Source organism: Pelophylax lessonae, assembly GCF_965119305.1.
Source record: "Pelophylax lessonae genome assembly, chromosome: 4".
Lineage (NCBI taxonomy): Eukaryota > Metazoa > Chordata > Amphibia > Anura > Ranidae > Pelophylax > Pelophylax lessonae.
Genome location: NC_138771.1, coordinates 493,614,915 through 493,636,058, shown reverse-complemented (window position 1 = coordinate 493,636,058; position 21,144 = coordinate 493,614,915). Strand labels below are relative to the sequence as shown.

General features: G+C 46.5%; 1 protein-coding gene and 1 long non-coding RNA gene across 4 annotated transcripts in view; both read right to left on the bottom strand.

The window, feature by feature from the left end:
* Positions 1–21,144, bottom strand: part of LOC309554153 — a 476,173-nt gene that overhangs the window by 193 nt on the left and 454,836 nt on the right. The gene's annotated exons all lie outside the window — the stretch shown is intronic.
* On the bottom strand, positions 8,177–16,720 carry LOC309554351 (uncharacterized protein). Of its 3 annotated transcripts, none has more exons than XM_082256011.1 (2): positions 16,629–16,720; positions 8,177–9,584 (listed from the first exon to the last, which is right to left on the bottom strand). In XM_082256011.1, exon 2 carries the CDS (start codon positions 9,413–9,415, stop codon positions 8,474–8,476), a length of 942 nt encoding a protein of 313 aa, XP_082112137.1. In that variant the 5' UTR covers positions 9,416–9,584; positions 16,629–16,720; the 3' UTR covers positions 8,177–8,473. The 3 variants fall into 3 exon arrangements, with proteins under 3 accessions (XP_082112137.1, XP_082112138.1, XP_082112139.1); XM_082256012.1 differs by having other exon boundaries at positions 8,177–9,543; positions 16,629–16,713; XM_082256013.1 differs by lacking the exon at positions 16,629–16,720 and adding an exon at positions 16,412–16,542 and having other exon boundaries at positions 8,177–9,543.

Below are 21,144 nucleotides of genomic sequence, written 5' to 3'. Positions count from 1 at the left end.
AGAAGCTGTGCAGGGATGCCACGCATGCACCGGAAGTGGCGAGCAGGGCCGGTGCAGTGCATTGTGGGACTCGGACGTCACCGAAGAGGCCGCAGAAGAGGATCGCGCTGGCTTCAGCTGCCCACAAATGAGATGGCAGCACTGAAGAAGAACTTTTCAAGGTAAGTATTTCTTCTAAAAGGTAAGTGCGACCCGGGACAGTTCAGAGGCTATCCATTGAGGAATGTACTAGCCCTGACTGTCCCGGGGGTATTTTTATCTAAATTTGACCCCCGAGGCCGGAACTCCGCTTTAAGGGATAACAAAAGCCAAGAAAAAAAAAAGTAATACATTGCAGCTTACTAGTCTTTAGATGTGGTGGCTGTATTCGTTTTTCTTTTCCTTTTCTTTCAGCTGATGACCCTGCAAATAACACATTCCCTTCCCTAGGGTGACAATGTTCAGTAGTGCAGGTACATCATTATTGGACATCAATCAGAGCAGGCCTGAAAGTCATGGCAGCCACTATATATTTTTTACATTCACAGCTGTGTACAAAGCCTGCTGAGGGAAGTCTTCCCATGACTGGATGTGTGGCACTGAGATGTCATGTGACTGAACACTAAGGGCTACATAGGAAGTGGAATCCTGAAAAATGTGAAAATCTGTCACAATAAATCATGTCCTATAGGAACACTCACTTTTACCCAAGCCTACCAATCATTGGTATCATTGATGACATGGTGGGGGTGCCGGATCCATGACAAAGAATTACTGTACAGTATACAGTATAAGGCTTCTAGATTTGGAGAGGCAGCTTTTACAGGGTGTCCCTAGGATAAAGAACGATAGCAAGTACAGTGCACATTTATTAACATTGATAAAAAGTCAAAAGACTAAATCCATCATGTCGCAGGGGCTTAAAAGTCCCTCTCCATCAGGGCTTGGATGCTGGCTGTAACAAGGCTCAGGCACACGGGTACATTCCTGCTAACCTGCTGTGTATTTTGGTGCCCAGGAGACTCTGCTACACCATACAGCTGCCACAAACATGAATGGGTGTAGGTGGCTGTACCCAGGTATGTGCCGCTACTGGTATAAAGTGGTGCCACTAAAAACCCCTAATACTGCCAACATCCAAGCACTGCTGAAGGGGGACTTTTGAGCCCCAGAAATATGTTGGCTGTTGTCTTCGGACTTAAAAACCTTTACTGTGCCCGCATCCTCCACCAAAAAACTATAAACTTGTGGATTTTCTCATTTTTTATGTTATCTCATCATTTCATTCACTCTACTGCACAGTGCATTGGGTTGCCATTCATAATGGATGGCGCCACAATACGCCACACATTGAACAGGTGCATTGCCATGCTTTGTTTCATTACAGTTCCAGTGTCTGAGCCCCTGATATCTAGAATAGGTTGATCTGCCGCTAGTGCGGTGCATGACTGAGGCGGTTTGGATAATAAAGATGTATGGCATGTGAATGTGTACTGGCAAGCAGAGCAAATGAAGCCAGCCATAGGACTACATGTTGACGAGACAGCACCTGTCAGGATTAGATCTCTGGAGACTGGTGGAGGAAAAGCACTGCAGACACCTCGGGACAAGCCAGTGATTGGACGGTGTTTTCTCACTTGTCCAGTCTCTATTCCTCCAGGTGAGCCCCACCTGGCACTGTCTGGAGGTGACCCACAGACAATACATCCTTCTTTGATCTGACTTAGGAGACCGGCATCTATGACTAAGGGCACCTTAAGGGCTCTTTCACACGGAGCGGACCGTATTGCGGACCGTATTGCGATTTTTTTTTTTCACGGACACGGATGACACTTGTGTCATCCGCTCCGTATGTCCGCATATCATCCCATCCGTTTGCGGATGATATAAGGACATAATGTATGTCTATGGGCATTGCGGATGTCAGCGGATGACACCACTGACATCTGATTTTGCTTCCTTTCCGTTTTTTTAAACGGAAAAAAAATAGGGTTCTGTTCCGTTCCAAAAAACGGAACAGAACTGAAAGGACGAAAATCGGATGTCAGCGGATAGTCCTCCGCTGACATCCGCAATCCCATAGACATTCATTATGTCCGTATATCACCCGCAAACGGATGAGGTGATATAAGGAACCTCCGTGTGAAAGAGCCCTTAAGGGAGAAATACCTAAAAAACCATTGCCGACCTCCTTCTGAAAATACTAATTACCTGACTGTTGTGCTGGAACAGAGATTTCTGAGCCGCTGATGTGGAGTAGTTGTACAGGCTCCCCTCCCGAACTGAAATAGCTTTCTTTGATTTCACTGCACACTGTGAGCTTCTCACAATGTGCATTAGAAGCTGCAGTAAGTCACACAAAGCCATCTCATGCATCATCTAGCACTTTCCTCCCTAACCTGACATTCCCACCCTGTTTATTCATTGGATTTCTTTTATTTTAATCATGGAGGCTCAGCATCACATGTGAGGGTTACCTAGGGTAGTCCGCATGCAAATACAACCTGTCTAGGAACGCCCACTACACCAAAATGACATCCATCAAGGTGGTTTGATATTTGCATAATTCCTTCCAAGAAACAGCCCACTGCTACCTTTAGGACTGAGGGCTCCTGGGAGGAGTATTGAGGGGCTGTTGTGTTCAGGAAGCTATGTACAGCACCAAAACAAATTTGTGATGCATAGCACCTTGCTCCTGCGCTCAGAACCAGAGCCCCCCCGACCACTCCTTCCATGGAACTCACACTTGGCATCCCAAATGGCTAAGGCCTTGCTGCCCTATAGGACCAGGCTAGTCCAAAAGTGCTGCAAACAAAAAACAAAGAGGGCGCACCGGCCTAGCACATTATCCTCAATAAAGGCTTCACAGATGAGGCATGAGCTATTTTTTGCTATATAAACTGGTGGTTTGGACATGGCCCATTGGCTCTGAAGAAGAGGCGAAGCCTCAAAACGCATCAGCCGTCATTTCATCAGAGGCAGTGGACATTTACACAACTGTTTCTGATGTTTAAATTTGATATGCTGGTTTACACCATTGTTTGTGAGTAGTTACTTTTGACTAATAAAGCCTATATTGAGGATAATGCGCTAGGCCGGTGCGCCCTCTCTTTGTTTTCTGTTTGCAGCTATGTACAGCACCCTGTTAACCCCTTCCACCAGCCATGATCTACCTGCATTGCATAGCGAATAACAGAGACCCGATGATGGCATTGGGTTTAACACAAGGTATGTCATGAAAATGGAAAAATTTTATTTAACCATTTATTAACATGTTAAGGATGAAAGGAGGAGGCAGGCAAGGCAAATTTTAAGCATAATACATTTCAGCTTTAATGTATGTGCTTTTGACTGGGTGTTTGGACCAATTACCACTTGGTTCTTTTTAGTCAGCCTCACATTAATGTGTACCTAAAGCCTGTTTTGGGTAAAATAAGTAAGGGTTAACAACACTCCTGTGGTTTTTTTTTGCTATCGGTGTCCCTTTTTAGAGAATTCTTATTACTTTTTGTACTTGGGACACAACAGGAAGTGAAGTACATCCCCTCTTAGTTGTCACCAGAATAAGTTTTCAATATTTCCCTGCTTTGGTGGCAATGCTAAAATTTGGGATTTCCCATACTTTCAGACCTGATTACAATGGTCACCAAGGCATACAGAGAGATTGAATCTACCCAATAAAAAATGGGTTCTATCCCTCCCTACTCATCCCAAAAAAATGTTCAGATACATTCATTCTGCAAGTGATTTCCTCTGCAAGAAGAGCATTTCAGGTACCAAAATGTATTCAAAATAAATGAACGTGTTTTTTACTGCTGATGTCATTCATGAAAATGTTTGAATTTTATTTCCTTATCCTCTCCAAACCCAATATCAGGCTGGGAGTTGGGGTGCCAATTTAATGAGCCAGCTAGGTTCCATGTCATGGAACAAAGAGCTCATCCTAATATGTTTCACACATTGGGATCTGTTAAACCCCAAACTACTCAGTAATCACAAATGATCGGCCAGCCAAAAATAATCTGCTAATGTGTTTTTAGTAGGGATGCACCGAAATTTTCGGCCGAAAATGAGCCTATCCCATTTCGGCCGATAATGGGTTAACATTGCCGAAATTAATATGGCCGCCGAAGGAAGGAGGAGGGCGCAGAGCAGGGCAGGTTTTAAAAGTCCCGCCTCTGGCCGGCCGCCCGCCTCTCAATGACGTCCCTACTACTACGATCTGTGCATGAATGAAGGGACATACCAGGCGGGAGGGCGGGGCGAGCGGCCGCTAACAGCTAATAGTAATAAAAAATTTATTAAGCTCATATCAAGACTTACATAAAAGCAAAAAGTGGAGCGTCATGACCCGGCGTCCTTCCTAACTCACCGTGTACCCGTTGTGGAAGCTGCCAGAAGGACTGTGCGGCCGTAGACGAGGAATGGGCCGTGGAATGGGCGGTAGATTCCTCGTCTACGGCTGCACGGTCCTTCTGTGAGGTATGTGGTTCGCCGCAGCCACACACTGATTCAGCCCCCAGATTGGTTTAGGCTGCTGGCAGCTTCCACAATGGGTACACGGTGAATAAGGAAGGACGCCGGGTCATGACGCTCCACTTTTTGCTTTTATGTAAGTCTTGATATGAGCTTAATAAATTTGTTATTACTGCTTCACTGAGTGGCGCCTTCTCTTTACTCTGCTTACATGTGGGATCTCACTTCGGCCTTGTAAGAGCTGCTCTTGATGATAGCACTAACACTGTGCTTTTGGAACATTCACCATCAGTCTGGTTAACATTTCACATATCAAGACTGTCTGGAACAAAGGGCCCATCCCCCAGCAAGAGCGCCCATTCTTTTTCCTTTTCCAGCAGAAAGCTAATAACTGAAATCTTATTGGCTGGCTGACTGAGTAATGAAGATATATGCATTTCCCTCTTGGTAGCTGTAGAGCGACATAAAGATTACAGAGACACCAAAAGAAAGTTCAACTGTAATAACTTTATTACAAAACAAACACAAGGTAAATTATGCTAAACTAATTTGTATCCAAGGTGGCCCCAAAACATAACCCAATGTCCCAGAGAATGTTCCATGCTTTCTTGGAAAACAAAGCTTTCAGGATGCCCATATACCTGTGTTATCTGCAGTAGCAGAGATTTGAATCATAACATCTGAGGGTTTCCATTCTTCCCATCTCAGCACGTCTGAACCAGGTAAAATAAAAATATAACTCCTATAATGTGATTAGAGCTTCTCCTGCTCTGTGTGGGAACATTGTGATGTATTGCAGGTGGAGGTCACACATGTGATGGGGTCCATTTATATATGTGGAAAGCTTGTTCGTTTCCACAATTTTGCACTTTGATTTATTTATTAAAGTTAATTTAATAGTTTGATTTGCTGCTTTAATGCTACAATTTGACACTTTGAGGTTCCAGATTTCCCTAAAACTGTTTTACCGCATATTCCATGAAAGTAGATCTAAAGTAACACCAAGGGGTGTGGCTGTTACTTAGCTCTGCCAGGTCAGAGCACTGGAGGGGGAGGGCAGGAAGCCGCATTTTCAATGAAAGAAAAAGATTTTAAAGAGATCCTGTCACCAGACTATTCATTTCAAAAAACAATCTTTCCATTGAATGATACTGTATGTACATTTACCATATTTTATGTACGTTATTTACCTGTAAAAGCCTCCCTTGTGTAGACAACTAAAAGCCCTGAGTCCTAGAGCCCTACTGCTGGAAGCCACCATCTTGGATGTGATGTCAGCCGCCCCAGCAGACTCAATTGACACTCGATAGCAGGTGTTCTCAACCAGGGTTCCTCCAGAGGTTGCTAGGGGTTCCTTGAGCAATGAGCAATTTCAATGACACCATTGATCTTTTTAGCTATCTGGAAGAAGGTAATTTTTCCCAATGTCCACAAGTGTAAGGAACATTCATCCCACTGACCATCACACTAATGTATCATGAGTTGTAAATATAGTCATTTTTAGCAGGGGTTCCCTGAGACCTGAAAATTATTTCAAAGGTTCCTCCACATTGAAAAGGTTGAGAAAGGCTGCTCTATAGTATTCCCATTCTATTCTTCCCCAGTGGCTACATTAAAATTTACGTAGTGAGGGGAGGAGTGGAGGAGCTGGGCCAGCACATAGAGTAATTAGACACTTCCAGAAGTGGAGAGGGCTATGACATGTTAGGAGGGAGATGCAGGGAGGTGAGGAGGAATGGAGGAGCTGGGCCAGCACATAGAGTAATCAGACACTACAAGAAGCGGAGAGGGCTATTACGTGTTAGGAGGGAGATGCAGGGAGGTGAGGGGAGGAGGAGTGGAGGAGCTGGGCCAGCACAGAGAGTAATCAGACACTACAAGAAGCGGAGAGGGCTATGACGTGTTAGGAGGGAGATGCAGGGAGGTGAGGGGAGGAGTGGAGGAGCTGGGCCAGCACATAGAGTAATTAGACACTACAAGAAGTGGAGAGGTCTATGACATGTTAGGAGGGAGATGCAGGGAGGTGAGGGGAGGAGGAGTGGAGGAGCTGGGCCAGCACAGAGAGTAATCAGACACTACAAGAAGCGGAGAGGGCTATGACATGTTGGGAGGGAGATGCAGGGAGGTGAGGGGAGGAGTGGAGGAGCTGGGCCAGCACAGAGAGTAATTAGACACTACAAGAAGTGGAGAGGTCTATGACATGTTAGGAGGGAGATGCAGGGAGGTGAGGGGAGGAGGAGTGGAGGAGCTGGGCCAGCACAGAGAGTAATCAGACACTACAAGAAGAGGAGAGGGCTATGACATCAGAGAGGGAGGGGGCTGTGCTAGGGAATTGAGTTTTCTTGGAGTGGTCACATTTTTAGCAAGTTCAAAGCACATTGCAAGTGAATAAAAATCATTTATGAAAAGGAAAATTAATTTTAAATACTTGCATTTTCTGTGTTTTTACCTGAAAACTTTCAAGCTGGTGACAGAGTCTCTTTAAGGCATTTTTACACAAACATGAGTCACAAAATATGACAAGACTAAACATTACAGGACTTTAAAGTGATAGAAAGGAGTGAGATTTCAATTGAGCTTTAATGACAGAAGCCAGAAATAAGCCGAAAAAAACTAAGATTTTAGCAGAATGCGCAGATGATAAACACCAGCAAGATTGTTTGCATATGGAAGTCCCTTGCCCAGGGTGTAAAGTATAAGTGCACTCCTCTTAATGCCCCCAATAAATCTGCACATAAAAATAAACGGTTTGCTAGAGATGAGTTTCAGCGTCTCCTGAACTCCAGGGAGAGGTAGGTATCCATTATCGTCTTCACAGGGAGTTCTATTGATGGACAATTCATTTTAGTGAAAGAGTCACTTTAAATAAAAGACTCACATGTTCAATGTGGCCTATAAAAAAAACTGTCATGAGTGCATACCATTTACACAGTGCCAAAAATGCCACTCAGTATAGACACTGCAACAGTTTCACGCTGGTCAGGCAGTGAATGTTTGGATTTGATGAAATGCAACATATTTATTTGTCTGTGCATATTTAATGAGGTGGGCAGAAGAGGCAAATACAATTTATTGTATTATTTATAGTGTATCTTAACCCAAAACATTCTTTTGGATGGCGTATAAAAGAGTTGTCGGGTTTTTATTTTTTTCTGTGTCCTCACTGGGAAGATTCACCCCTTTATTTGTCCTGGTTAACATTGTTACCTGAAAAGTCAGTGGCGAGAAAATTCTAAATTTTGAGTTTTCACAGGAACAGGAAAAGAGGGGAAATCTCCCAACGGTTCAAGAAGAGCTTTCCTCTCACTTTGGAAGAATTTACATTCACTTCCTGTTGTGCCGACAGAAAGTAAAAGTATGTCTGTCCAATGGAATAGATAGGATAAGATAGATGGATAGGATAGATAGATAAGATAGATAGGGTAGATAGATAGATAGGGTAGATAGATAGATAGGGTAGATAGATAGATAGGGTAGATAGATAGATAGGGTAGATAGATAGATAGGGTAGATAGATAGATAGGGTAGATAGATAGATAGGGTAGATAGGGTAGATAGGGTAGATAGATAGATAGATAGATAGATAGATAGATAGATAGATAGATAGATAGATAGATAGATAGATAGATAGATAGATAGATAGATAGATAGATAGATAGATAGATAGATAGATAGATAGATAGGGTAGATAGATAGGGTAGATAGATAGATAGGGTAGATAGATAGATATATAGATTTTCCCAGTGGGACACAGATAAAGAAACAAATATGTATTGGCTTTAGATACACTCTAAGTGCACTTACCTCTGAAAAATAATGGGCTAGGTAGCAAAACTCCTGTGCCACAGATGGAAGCAGTCAGTCTCTAACTTCCAGTGATGCCACCAGCACTGACGCTTACATGGTCCAGCTGTCAGGTTGTGGAACTACTTGGCAACCCAGAAGTCAGAGGTTAACAGCTTCCATCTGAGGCTTCCCACACCTTTCGAGAGATGGCCTGGCTTCCAGCTGCGGAGGCTTATGTTTTATAGCAGAGGGAATGAGGCCCAAACCTCCTGGAATCAAGACCAGCCTCCTCCAGGGCAAATGATAGCACCCGGCTGAACTGGAACTGGGTGAGCGGCGTGCCATTCTCGTGGATGAAGAAGCTTCTGCCGCCTTCTGGCCTGATCTCCAGATACTTCTTCATCCTGTTCACTGGGCACAGGAACCTGTCCTCCCGCTTCTTCACCTCCACCCATTGGCTCTTATTTGAACGTGATTTCTGCGTTTTGCAGAATAGCGAACTGCGCTCCATGATCACGTCTTTAAAGCCCAAGCCTGTGCCATCTTCATCCTTGGACCTGGCAGCCAGCTCCTCCATGTCAAACTGTCCATAGAAGGCCAAGGTGAAGACGGCACAGAACAACCTGCTCTCGTTGTTGTCGAAGCAGACCTTCTTGGTGGCGTAGAGAATGGCGCCGAGCATTTCAGGAGTCAGGAGCTCCCCGGAGTCACCGTTACTCTCTGTCTCTGCATTGTCCTCCATCTCCTTATTCCTCCAGCTGGTCAGCATTTGCTGGATGATGAACTGCTTTGTGACATCCTTCTTCTCCATCATCTGCAAGCAAAAAGAAATGCCGGCCAAGGTGCTGACAACCTTTGCCCTGCTATGTCCACTGGCGATTAAATGCTCAAAGAAGTCCACCATGATCTTCTCAGCTTTACACCAGCCTCTCTCCCGCACTGACTTTTTAAACTGTATCCAGCTTTTCCACGAGGAAAGGTATTTCTCCCAAGTCCGAGGGGACAGGATGGAATTCACCAGGTCCTGAGCTTCATGGTTGCACCCAGGCCTGAAATCCAGTGTGCCTTCATCAGATATGGTGACAAGGTCTTGGTGTCCGCTATGGTTCTCCTCTCGTTCTCTGGATGTTCTGGGGTAATCGCTCGTCGAACAGGATGCCCCTGAAGTGGACATGTCTCAGAGATCACAGCTCATCAACTTCAAGAGGAACAAGGGTAGCTCCGATACAGATGTTTGCCAGTTAACATACCAACTGCAGGGCTTGCCAATCCCATAAGTGTAGACGCTGCGACAACAGGTCCCTGGAATAGGGTGACAGACAGGGTTTTGTCTCAATTAATCCCTAAACGATTGGGAAGCAAATAACAGTATTTGGTTACAAGCTATAATGATGCAGATGGCAGCAAAGCCACAGGGATGTAACTAAGATAATTGGAAAGATACAAAGGTACAAGGTAAAACGATTAGATAGATAGATAGATAGATAGATAGATAGATAGATAGATAGATAAAACATACAAATGTATATATATGTACTAGCTTAACCTGTTCATCTAACGTCATGGGAACAAATTGTCATCCTTCAGTAAATAAAAAGGCTAGTCCCCCCAAGAAAGATATTTCTGCTATATGTGGTAGGTAGTCCTGTCCCTCTTGTTGCATCCCCCAAAGTACAAAACTCAGATGCAGACATTTAATTATCAAGGAATAGGAGAATTCTTTAATGACATCTAAAATACTGATATATGAGGTTTGGGTTCACTGACCCTTAAAAAATGATTTTCCTGCAGACATGTGACACTCCCTGGAGATATACTTACATTATTGTCGCACAAGGTTAATGGCGTTAGTCACAGTGATCTTTGGAGTTGACATCCCCTGTAAGGTGGGGTACACCAAGAACAGCTCGATTCCAGAATTTGTTGTGTTCTGCGCCCTGACAAAGCCTTGTAAGTACAACCTTCCGCTCAGTTCCATGAGGGCCCCCAGGGGCCACAGGTGGTGATGTACAAACAATACAGCGACATAAGGGAATTCAGAGCATTAACCCCTGGCAGTCTGGCACAATTCTATCCCTTAATCACCCAACTAATTAACAATCAGAACCGTGAGTTAAACTCTGAAAACCATTCACACCACACAGGAGACTTTAGAATTACTCAGCAGCTCGATCTTAACCCCTCGCTTACAAGGGTCTTCTTTACTATGCATTGAAGTCAACATGTCACAGGTGAGATGACTGCCAACAGGGAGTTAATCTAATATTAGTGAGTGACTGAAAACCTTCCATGGTGATCAGGCCCCGTACCTAGAATACACATATCGCCACCACCATGGTACAACATGCTCTCAAGGGTTTTAATAAACAGTTGTAAAAATAACGGAGGTGGAGGCCAATAAAGTCTGTCTGATTTAATAAAGCAAAAAGCAGCATGACATGTGATAAAGATCATGCAGACATGAGAACTTGGTTCAGGTATGGTGGGAGGCCATCCTAATAAGCACAGAAGGTGAGCAGACCTGGGAAATTAGCACAGACATGGGGGGAACCCCCTCGTAATGGGCACAGCAGGTGTTTAGACCCAGGAATTCATTGCTGAGATGGTGGGAGCCTCTCATAGTGCAAATCCGGTGTTCTGTCAGATTACCGCTACAAATAAGATCCGGTACCGGAAGTGAGGTTCTGACAAAAAACACTTACTACGCATTCACTATGCCTTCCATGAGGGGTAGTGGTAATCTGATAGAACACCCATGCGGACATCTTACTACACCCAGCTACGTCTTGAATTTCAGAGTAATTTTAGCAATAAAGTGAGCGTAAATATATACATTTAGTATATTGACATCTGTGATGTGGTTTTGAATGTTACATTTTGAAAAACGCTGGACGCCAGCAGTAGGAAGGTGGCGGAGGCCATGTTGGTACACCCAGCACTGCTCAGCGCTAAACCTTTATGCTTTCAAAATGAAACATTCAAACAACATCACAGATATCAATATAGTATATATATTTAAATAGCCTCACTTTATTGCTAAAATTACTCTGAAATTAAAGACGTAGCTGGGTGTAGTAAGATGTCTGAATGGGTGTTATATCAGATTACCACTACCCGTCAGATCATCATGAAGTGTTTGGAACGCATAGCGCATGCGCAGTAAGTATTTTTTGGTTGGAATGTCACTTCCGTTACACAATCTGATGGGTAGCGGTAATCTGATAGAACACCGGGACCTCAGCACAGAGATCTGACCAATGGGGGCCCTAAGAGGTAGAGGGTTTAACTCTCTCTTTTTTTTTTTTTTTTAACAAAATCCTGCTTTCCCCATCTTTCGTATTTTGTTACATCTCAGTGCTGCTGATCTCCTTCAGCCTTTTTAGCCACCTGCTGTATTCACGCAATAATGAAAGGAAAAATCGGATGGGTGCACACCAAACTGAGATCCAAATGCCTTTATTCGCATACAACCATGAAGAACATGAAGAGTACTACATGTACATGCAAGAGAGAAACAGCTTACGCGTTTCACACACAAATCAAGTCCAATTCATGTGTGAAACGCGTAAGCATTCCTCCCTTGCTTGTACATGTATTGCTCTTCATGGTGTTATGTGAATAAAGGCATTTGGATCTCAGTTTGGAGTGCAGCCACCTAGATTTTCCTTTAATTATTGCTTCAGTTATGACTGGGCGGGCACCCTGCAGTGAGGAGATCATGCCGTTGGAGTCGGCTCATCTGTGAGCAGCCTGGATCTTTTGTGTGCTATATTCACTGCTTAGCCACACATCATTCCTCTAGACTGGCTTCCTGGTGAACAAGCCTGTGCAATGTGTGGTCACACAACTGTATGACAACAGGGGAGCATGTGACGGGGTGATAATGCAGGAGCAAAAATGGGAGACATGGACATTACATCATCACTATGACTATTGACCTTTCATGGCAGGATCATCAGGGATTATTTTATTGAAAGCTTCAGATTTAAAAAGATTTGAAACAATTTTTAAATTGACATTAATCATTAAAAAATATATGGGATTATAGTTTTTTTTATAAACACTAAAAAATCTTTTATAACTTTTATAATTGCTTCATATTAAAAAGGGTGTAATGGAAAGGGAACATGTGGGGGGGGGGGTTACTAAAACTGATGCAGACAGAATCTGGTGCAGCTGTGCATAGTAACCAAAAAGCTTCTAACTTTAGTTTGTTCCATTAAGCTTGGACAATAAGCCCTGGTTCACACCGGTGCGGCTTTGAAATCGCACTACTTCAGCACAATTTTAAAGCCGCACATCAGTGCAATTTTCAGTGCCAATTTCATTGCGCCTTGTGACTTTTTTTTGCCAGACGTCTATGCAAGTAGCAATGAAATCTGGAAAAAGAGTGCAGGAACCTTTTTCATAGGGGTGACTTTTCATGCAATTTGAACTCTCAAATCGCATGACAGGTCGCACCGGTGTGAACGGGGCTGAAACCTAGAAGCTGATTGGTTATAATATACAGCTGCACTACATTCTGTGTGCTCCAGTTTTGGTAAGGCTCCGTTCACGTTAGCGTATGGATCGCGGGCAGAACCGCCGCGGTTCCGCCAGCGATCCGGAGATTATTGAAAATCGCGGGACGCATGTGCGTTGCCCGTTGATTTGCAATAGCTCCCCAAACGCTGAGCGATGTTGCCGCGATTTCCGCCTGCCGAATCGTGGTAACATCGTGCAAAAAAAAATCGCGGGATGCATTACGCCCAAAAAAGTACAAGAGCTTCTTTGGAGCGTATTGCGTCCCGCGATTTTGTTTGCGCGATGTTACCGCGATTCGGCAGGCGGAAATCACTGCAACATCGCTCAGCGTTTGGGGGCTATTGCAAATCAACGGGCAACGCACAGGCGTCCCGCGATTTGCAATAATCTCCGGATCGCGGGCGGAACCGCGGCGGTTCTGCCGGCGATCCATACGCTAAGATGTGAACGGAGCCTATATCCCTCCATAGTGTTTATTTATTTATTATCTCTAGGACTACAAAACAAAATATTTACATCTATTTTTTGGTTTTATTTTTTTCAAGCTAAGTAAAGGCCCGTACACACGATACGAAAATCGGAAGGAAAATTTCGTCTGACGAACGATCTGCCGATTTTCGGATTGAACAGCCGATTACGAATTTTCGGAGGAGAAAAACTGAATGTGCAGGCTATAAAATTTGTATTGTACGTCAACACAACGTCCAATTTTCGTTTAATTAGTACAGTTTTCGTCCGAAAAAAATCATAAGAGCAAGACTAGGCATGCTCAGCAAAGAAAGAACACATACAAAACAATTCAACACGACATCACTTCTAAGTTGAATTCTGTCGTACAGGAATTTTCGTATGAAAGTAACCTCTTCACTTTCCATATGAAAATAGCATGCAACCAAAAACGGACATCAGATTGTTCGATAATCTGATCGTGTGTACGAGGCTTTACTCTAAACCATTATGTATTATTAGTTTATATTCCATATCCATCCAGTAGGTGGAGCTATGTGTTCACCATTTCATCTGGCAAGGGCTTTGAACTCACTCTTCACACTCCTCTGCTACTTTTTGGTCTGGCTTTACTTCCTCCTGGATCTCCTTCCTACTCTTTGAATAAAGGCAGTGATCCAGATTTAAAGCTCGTACACACTAGAAGAAAATCGGGCGAACATTTTCGTCTAAAGAATTTTCGTATAATGTGTACTCAACCTTCGACAGTCAATTCCAAATTTTCTTACGAAAATTCTCGAAGGGACAGACTCCAAAAATTTTCTCGTACGGGAACAAAACCAACGATTTTTGTTTAATGTGTACAGGTTTCGTACGATTTTTTTACAAGAAAAATCAGAAAAGAAAGACTGCGCATGATCAGAAACAATAAAAAAAAAAAAGCATTAGTCGTACGAGAATTTTCATTCATTGGTTCCAATTTGCTGTGAAATGAGGAAAATTGGACGATCGTTTGCCAGGTTTTCTTATAGTGTGTACCCCAGTTTAACCACATAACGACCGCTCACATTGCTGCTACTGCGGCAATGTGGCTCGTTATTGTCCAGCGACGTAGACCTACGTCGCTGGACTCCTCCCCTTGTGGGCGGGAGTCGGGCCTGGGGAGGAGCGGCGGTGATCGTCGGGGAATCGAGTTTGGAGATCCACCTGCTTCTGTAAACAAAGCGGGCGGATCTCCTAAGTGACAGGCAGGGTCAGATTGCAGGGTTCAGCATAGCTGAACCCTGCAATCTGTCCCTGTGTCACTCAGTCACCTCCCCCCACACGTCAGTAAGCACCAGGCATACATTAACCCCTCCCTCTCCAATAAAATTAACCCCTTCCCTGCCAGTGTCATTTTTACAGTAACAGTGCATATGTATAGCACTGATTACTATAGAAATGTCACTGGTACCCCCAAAAGTGTCAAAAATGTCAGTCAGGGGTCCGATCTGTCCGCCGCAATGTTGCAGTCCCGCAAAAAAGAAATCGCAGATCGCCGCCATTACTTGTTAAAAAAAAAAAACACCAAAAATGACAGAAATCTTTCCCTTAGACGGTAAACACAATAACTTTTAATAAACCAATCAAAATACGCTTATTGCGATTTTTTTTACCAAAAATATGTAGCAGAAAACAAATTGGCCAAAAATGATTAAAAATTTTGATTTTTACATTTTTTGGGGGGGAATTTCATATAAAGAAATGTGAAAAATATTGTTATTTTTTCAAAATTTTTGCTATTTTTTTGTTTATAGCACAAAAAGTAAAAATCGCACAGGTGATCAACCACCACCAAAAGAAAGCTCTATTTGTGAGAAAAAAAGGACGTAAATTTTGTTTGGGTACGGCGTTGCATGACCGCGCAATTGTCAGTTAAATTCGCACAGTGCTGAATCGCAAAAAGTGGCCTGGACGTAAGACAGCAAAATCCTCCGCTGGTAAAGTGGTTAAGCCTCATGCACACGGAGGTATATAGGCATAAAATATGCATAGCGTAATTGACATTTACCCGCACATTCGTGAATGCTGTCTTTTCCCAAAAACATGTCATGCGTGTGGGTAAACACAGATGCGGTGTACAGCCATTTACTTCTATGACAGGCTCTACACCCCACCTGCTGCTCCCCAGCCACAGGAAAACAGAGTTTCCATCCATATTTAACCTCTGAGTGCTAAGCGCACGTGAATATGGAGCCTCTCGACGCTTGGGTAACGTGCGGCCGCATATTTGCGTGCATTAGCGCTGACAGTGCTGTGCCGAGAGTGCACGGCACAGCGACCGGCAGCTCGCGGAAAGTTCCCGATCACCATTTACGTTCGGGACTTTTCCAATCATGTGACCACTGTGACAGCCAATCAAGACGGTTGTGTGGCCATAAGCCCCACCCACTAGCATAGCAAACTCCCTAAAGGGCGAACGGCACCAAGGGGTTAAAAGAGAAGTATAGGTTTACAAAAAACAAACATACATATCTACCTAAATGGCTGCAGCATTGATCTGATGGTAAAGCTGTCCCTTCTCTACACTGAGCGATCAGAGACCACTGATCACTCAGTTCTCGGTCTTCAGTGAGCAGAGGGGGCTGACTGCCAGCCACCGTTCTGTGCTCTGCCCCTCCAGTGATCACTGGAGTGCTGGGCTGTGGAGTGGGGGGGGGGGGGGGGGGGGGTCAGCTGACTCCAGCTCTCAGTGGTGCATTGACAGACTGTCCCAGCTGCCGGTCAGGCATCTAGGATGATCCCTACATTATTGTCAGGATCCCTGCAGAGCTCTATAACATCAGCCGACAGAGGGCTTTAGCCCACTGTTGGCTGAATGTGGGACACAGGAGTGAAGCCAGCCTCTTTAATGTAACATGGGGCAGTGCTGAATAAATCAGAGCAGCTGATGTTTGTTTTTCTGGGGGTGAAATAAAACAGTGGTGTACTTGTTACAGTAACTCACAAGGATGTGCCCCCCCCCCCCCTGCAATGTGGTTCCTTTCACTGACCTCTACATCACTAGAGTTCTTAGCTGTAACGTAAGGGGACAAAGGAAGGAGCCAAAGCATGGTGGGGGTGGGGGTAGCTGACACTCCCAGCAGTGTCCAATGCTGAAGACTCCAGTACTGGACAGAGAGGAAGGAGAGATAGGCTACAGGAAAGGTAAGTACAATACCTCTCCTTGGAAAGCTGCTGCAGATATATCTGTTACCATATAAGATGGTGCTAGACACATGGCTGAGCCCTTCATGTTTTATTGAAAAGCAGCAGGAATACACAGACAGGAAATGACTTAAAGCAGACCTCCATTCATCTTTCTATCTAATAAATCCTCTGCCCTTGCTGTTTTAACTTTGGATAGTAAAACATTTCCTTTTTCTGCCGGTAAATACCTTATACAGCTCACTACGTCTTTCTTGTCTGGTGATTTGCCTAGGCTAGTGACTTCCTGTTCAGCCCTCTCTCTCTCACACACTCTCGTGAGAGTTTGCCAGGCAAAGGAAGGGGGGAGGAGGGGCTGGATGAGGGAGGAAAAGGCAGAGATCCGTGTGTATTCAGGAAGTGAACAGACAGCAGCCCCAACTGCCCACAGTTAACATGGCTGCAGCCAGACTTTAGAGGAAGCTTTCTGCAGCAGACATCCTAAGCTACAAAAACTCATTTCAGGGATGTGGCAAAGTCATCTCAGGGAGTTGGCACATCGCACCCCCCTTCTCCTTTCCAATTTAACACAACCAGAGGATAATGAAATGAAATGCAATCAGTATACGGAGGTTTACTTCTTCTAGGAGATATTAAAGGAACACTAACCACCATGATCACTTCAGGGATTTGAAGTGGTGATGGTGGGAGGAGTCAGAAACACTGCACATGCTGGGATATTTACAGTTATGTGCTGGGGATAGTTGCACTCCTAGCACATGTGACAGAAAATGCCATGTCCTTCTTCATACATGTATGATCATGGACATGACATTTTATTATGACAGAACACAGCTAGGTATTAAAAAACATGTTGCAACAATTTACACACACTAATGCACATAACTTTTCTACTTATTTTGCTGACCATTTTGGGCTCTGTGGTATGCTGGTCTCTGTGGTGCCCGACTCTGTGGTATGCCGGGCTCTGTGGTATGCCGGGCTCTGTGGTATGCCGGGCTCTGTGGTATGCCGGTCTCTGTGCTATGCCGGTCTCTGTGCTATGCCGGTCTCTGTGCTATGCTGGGCTCTGTGGTATGCTGGGCTCTGTGGTGCCGGGCTCTGTCGTATTCTGGTCTCTGTGGTGCCGGGCTCTGTGGTATGCTGGGCTCTGTGATATCTGGGGTATCGGTCTCTGTGGTATGCTGGTCTCTGTGGTGCCCGACTCTGTGGTGTGCTGGGCTCTGTGGTATGCCGGGCTCTGTGGTATGCCGGGCTCTGTGCTATGCCGGGCTCTGTGCTATGCCGGTCTCTGTGGTATGCTGGGCTCTGTGGTGCCGGGCTCTGTCGTATTCTGGTCTCTGTGGTGCCGGGCTCTGTGGTACCTGGGGTATCGGTCTCTGTGGTATGCTGGTCTCTGTGGTGCCCGACTCTGTGGTGTGCCGGGCTCTGTGCTATGCCGGGCTCTGTGCTATGCTGGTCTCTGTGCTATGCTGGTCTCTGTGGTATGCTGGTCTCTGTGGTATGCTGGGCTCTGTGGTATGCTGGGCTCTGTGATATCTGGGGTATCGGTCTCTGTGGTATGCTGGTCTCTGTGGTGCCCGACTCTGTGGTGTGCTGGGCTCTGTGGTATGCCGGGCTCTGTGGTATGCCGGGCTCTGTGGTATGCCGGTCTCTGTGCTATGCCGGTCTCTGTGCTATGCCGGGCTCTGTGGTGCCGGGCTCTGTCGTATTCTGGTCTCTGTGGTGCCGGGCTCTGTGGTATGCTGGGCTCTGTGATATCTGGGGTATCGGTCTCTGTGGTATGCTGGTCTCTGTGGTGCCCGACTCTGTGGTGTACCGGGCTCTGTGCTATGCTGGTCTCTGTGCTATGCTGGTCTCTGTGCTATGCTGGTCTCTGTGGTGCCGGGCTCTGTCGTATTCTGGTCTCTGTGGTGCCGGGCTCTGTGATATCTGGGGTATCGGTCTCTGTAGTATGCTGGGCTCTGTGGTGCTGGTCTCTGTGATATCTGGGGTATCAGTCTCTGTGGTATGCTGGGCTCTGTGGTGCCAGGCTCTGTGGTGTGCTGGGCTCTGTGGTATGCGGGGCTCTGTGGTATGCGGGGCTCTGTGGTATGCGGGGCTCTGTGGTATGCTGGTCTCTGTGGTGCCGGGCTCTGTGCTATGCTGGTCTCTGTGGTGCCGGGCTCCGTGGTAGGCTGGGCTCTGTGGTGCTGGGCTCTGTCGTATTCTGGTCTCTGTGGTATGCTGGGCTCTGTCGTATTCTGGTCTCTGCGGTGCCGCGCTCTGTGGTATGCTGGGTTCTGTGGTATGCTGGGCTCTGTGGTATGCTGGTCTCTGTGGTGCCGGGCTCTGTGGTATGCTGGGCTCTGTGGTATGCTGGGCTCTGTGGTATGCTGGGTTCTGTGGTATGCTGGGCTCTGTGGTGCCGGGCTCTGTGCTATGCTGGTCTCTGTGGTGCCGGGCTCTGTGGTATGCTGGGCTCTGTGGTGCCGGCCTCTGTCGTATGCTGGGCTCTGTGGTATGCTGGGCTCTGTGGTGCTGGTCTCTGTGATATCTGGGGTATCAGTCTCTGTGGTATGCTGGTCTCTGGTGCTGGTCTCTGTAATATCTGGGGTATTGGTCTCTGTGGTATGCTGGGCTCTGTAGGGCCGGTTTCTGTGGTTTGCTGGTCTCTGTGATATCTGGGGTATCAGTCTCTGTGGTATGCTGGGCTCAGTAGGGCCGGTTTCTGTGGTGCTGGTCTCTGTGATATCTGGGGTATCGGTCTCTGTGGTATGCTGGGCTCAGTAGGGCCGTTTTCTGTGGTGCTGGTCTCTGTGATATCTGGGGTATCGGTCTCTGTGGTATGCTGGGCTCTGTGGTGCTGGTCTCTGTGGTATGCTGGGCTCTGTGGTGCTGGTCTCTGTGATATCTGGGGTATGCTGGTCTCTGTGGTATGCTGGTCTCTGTAATATCTGGGGTATTGGTCTCTGTGGTATGCTGGGCTCAGTAGTGCCGGTTTCTGTGGTGCTGGTCTCTGTGATATCTGGGGTATCGGTCTCTGTGGTATGCTGGGCTCAGTAGGGCCGGTTTCTGTGGTGCTGGTCTCTGTGATATCTGGGGTATCGGTCTCTGTGGTATGCTGGTCTCTATGGTGCTGGTCTCTGTGGTATGCTGGGCTCTGTGATATCTGGGGTATCAGTCTCTGTGGTATGCTGGGCTCTGTAGGGCCGGTTTCTGTGGTGCTGGTCTCTGTGATATCTGGGGTATCGGTCTCTGTGGTATGCTGGTCTCTGTGGTGCTGGGCTCTGTAGGGCCGGTTTCTGTAGTATGCTGGTCTCTGTGATATCTGGGGTATCGGTCTCTGTGGTATGCTGGTCTCTGTGGTGCTGGGCTCTGTAGGGCCGGTTTCTGTGGTGCTGGTCTCTGTGATATCTGGGGTATTGGTCTCTGTGGTATGCTGGTCTCTGTAGGGCCGGTTTCTGTGGTATGCTGGTCTCTGTGATATCTGGGGTATCGGTCTCTGTGGTATGCTGGGCTCAGTAGGGCCGGTTTCTGTGGTGCTGGTCTCTGTGATATCTGGGGTATCAGTCTCTGTGGTATGCTGGGCTTTGTGGTGCTGGTCTCTGTGGTATGCTGGTCTCTGTGATATCTGGGTTATCAGTCTCTGTGGTATGCTGGGCTCTGTAGGGGCGGTTTCTGTGGTGCTGGTCTTTGTGATATCTGGGGTATCAGTCTCTGTGGTATGCTGGTCTCTGTGGTGCTGGGCTCTGTAGGGCCGGTTTCTGTGGTATGCTGGTCTCTGTGATATCTGGGGTATCGGTCTCTGTGGTATGCTGGTCTCTGTGGTGCCAGTCTCTGTGGTGCTGGGCTCTGTGGTATGCTGGTCTCTGTGATATCTGGGGTATCGGTCTCTGTGGTATGCTGGGCTCTGTGGTGCTGGTCTCTGTGATATCTGGGGTATCAGTCTCTGTGGTATGCCGGGCTCTGTGGTATGCCGGGCTCTGTGGTATGCCGGGCTCTGTGATATGCCGGGCTCTGTGATATGCCGGGCTCTGTGATATGCCGGGCTCTGTGATATGCCGGGCTCTGTGATATGCCGGGCTCTGTGATATGCCGGGCTCTGTGATATGCCGGGCTCTGTGATATGCTGGGCTCTTTGGTGCCGGTCTCTGTGGTATGCCGGTCTCCGTGGTATGCCGGTCTCTGTGATATGCTGGGCACTGTGGTGTCGGGATCTGTGGTATGCTGGGCTCTTTGGTGCCGGTCTCTGTGGTATGCCGGTCTCCGTGGTATGCCGGTCTCTGTGATATGCTGGGCTCTGTGGTGTCGGGATCTGTGGTATGCTGGGCTCTGTGGTGCAGGTCTCTGTGGTATGCTGGGCTCTGTGGTGCCGGTCTCTGTGGTATGCTGTTGATATCCCGGCAGGGCTGAAGGCAGCAGTGTCAAAGCTCAGCTGTCAAGACTGTGAGAATGGAGCCGCTATTCCCTCCGTAGTACCGGCTCACAGGTGTAGTGATATCAAGTGCACTTCGCCTGTGAGAGGCGCGTGCTTCCTTTGCATGGCTCCTCCTCCCACAGGCACTTGATATCACTCCGTCTGTGAGTCAGTCCTAAATAGCGGCTCCATTCTCAGTCATGACAGCTGAGGGTGCCTCTGACACTGCTGTCCTCAGCCCTGCCAGGATATCGCCCTGCGCTCGCTGGTGTCTGTGAGTGCAGGGCGAAATGCGGGAGACTCCCACAACTTGCAGGAGACTTGAGATGTCTGCAAGTACAGAATCA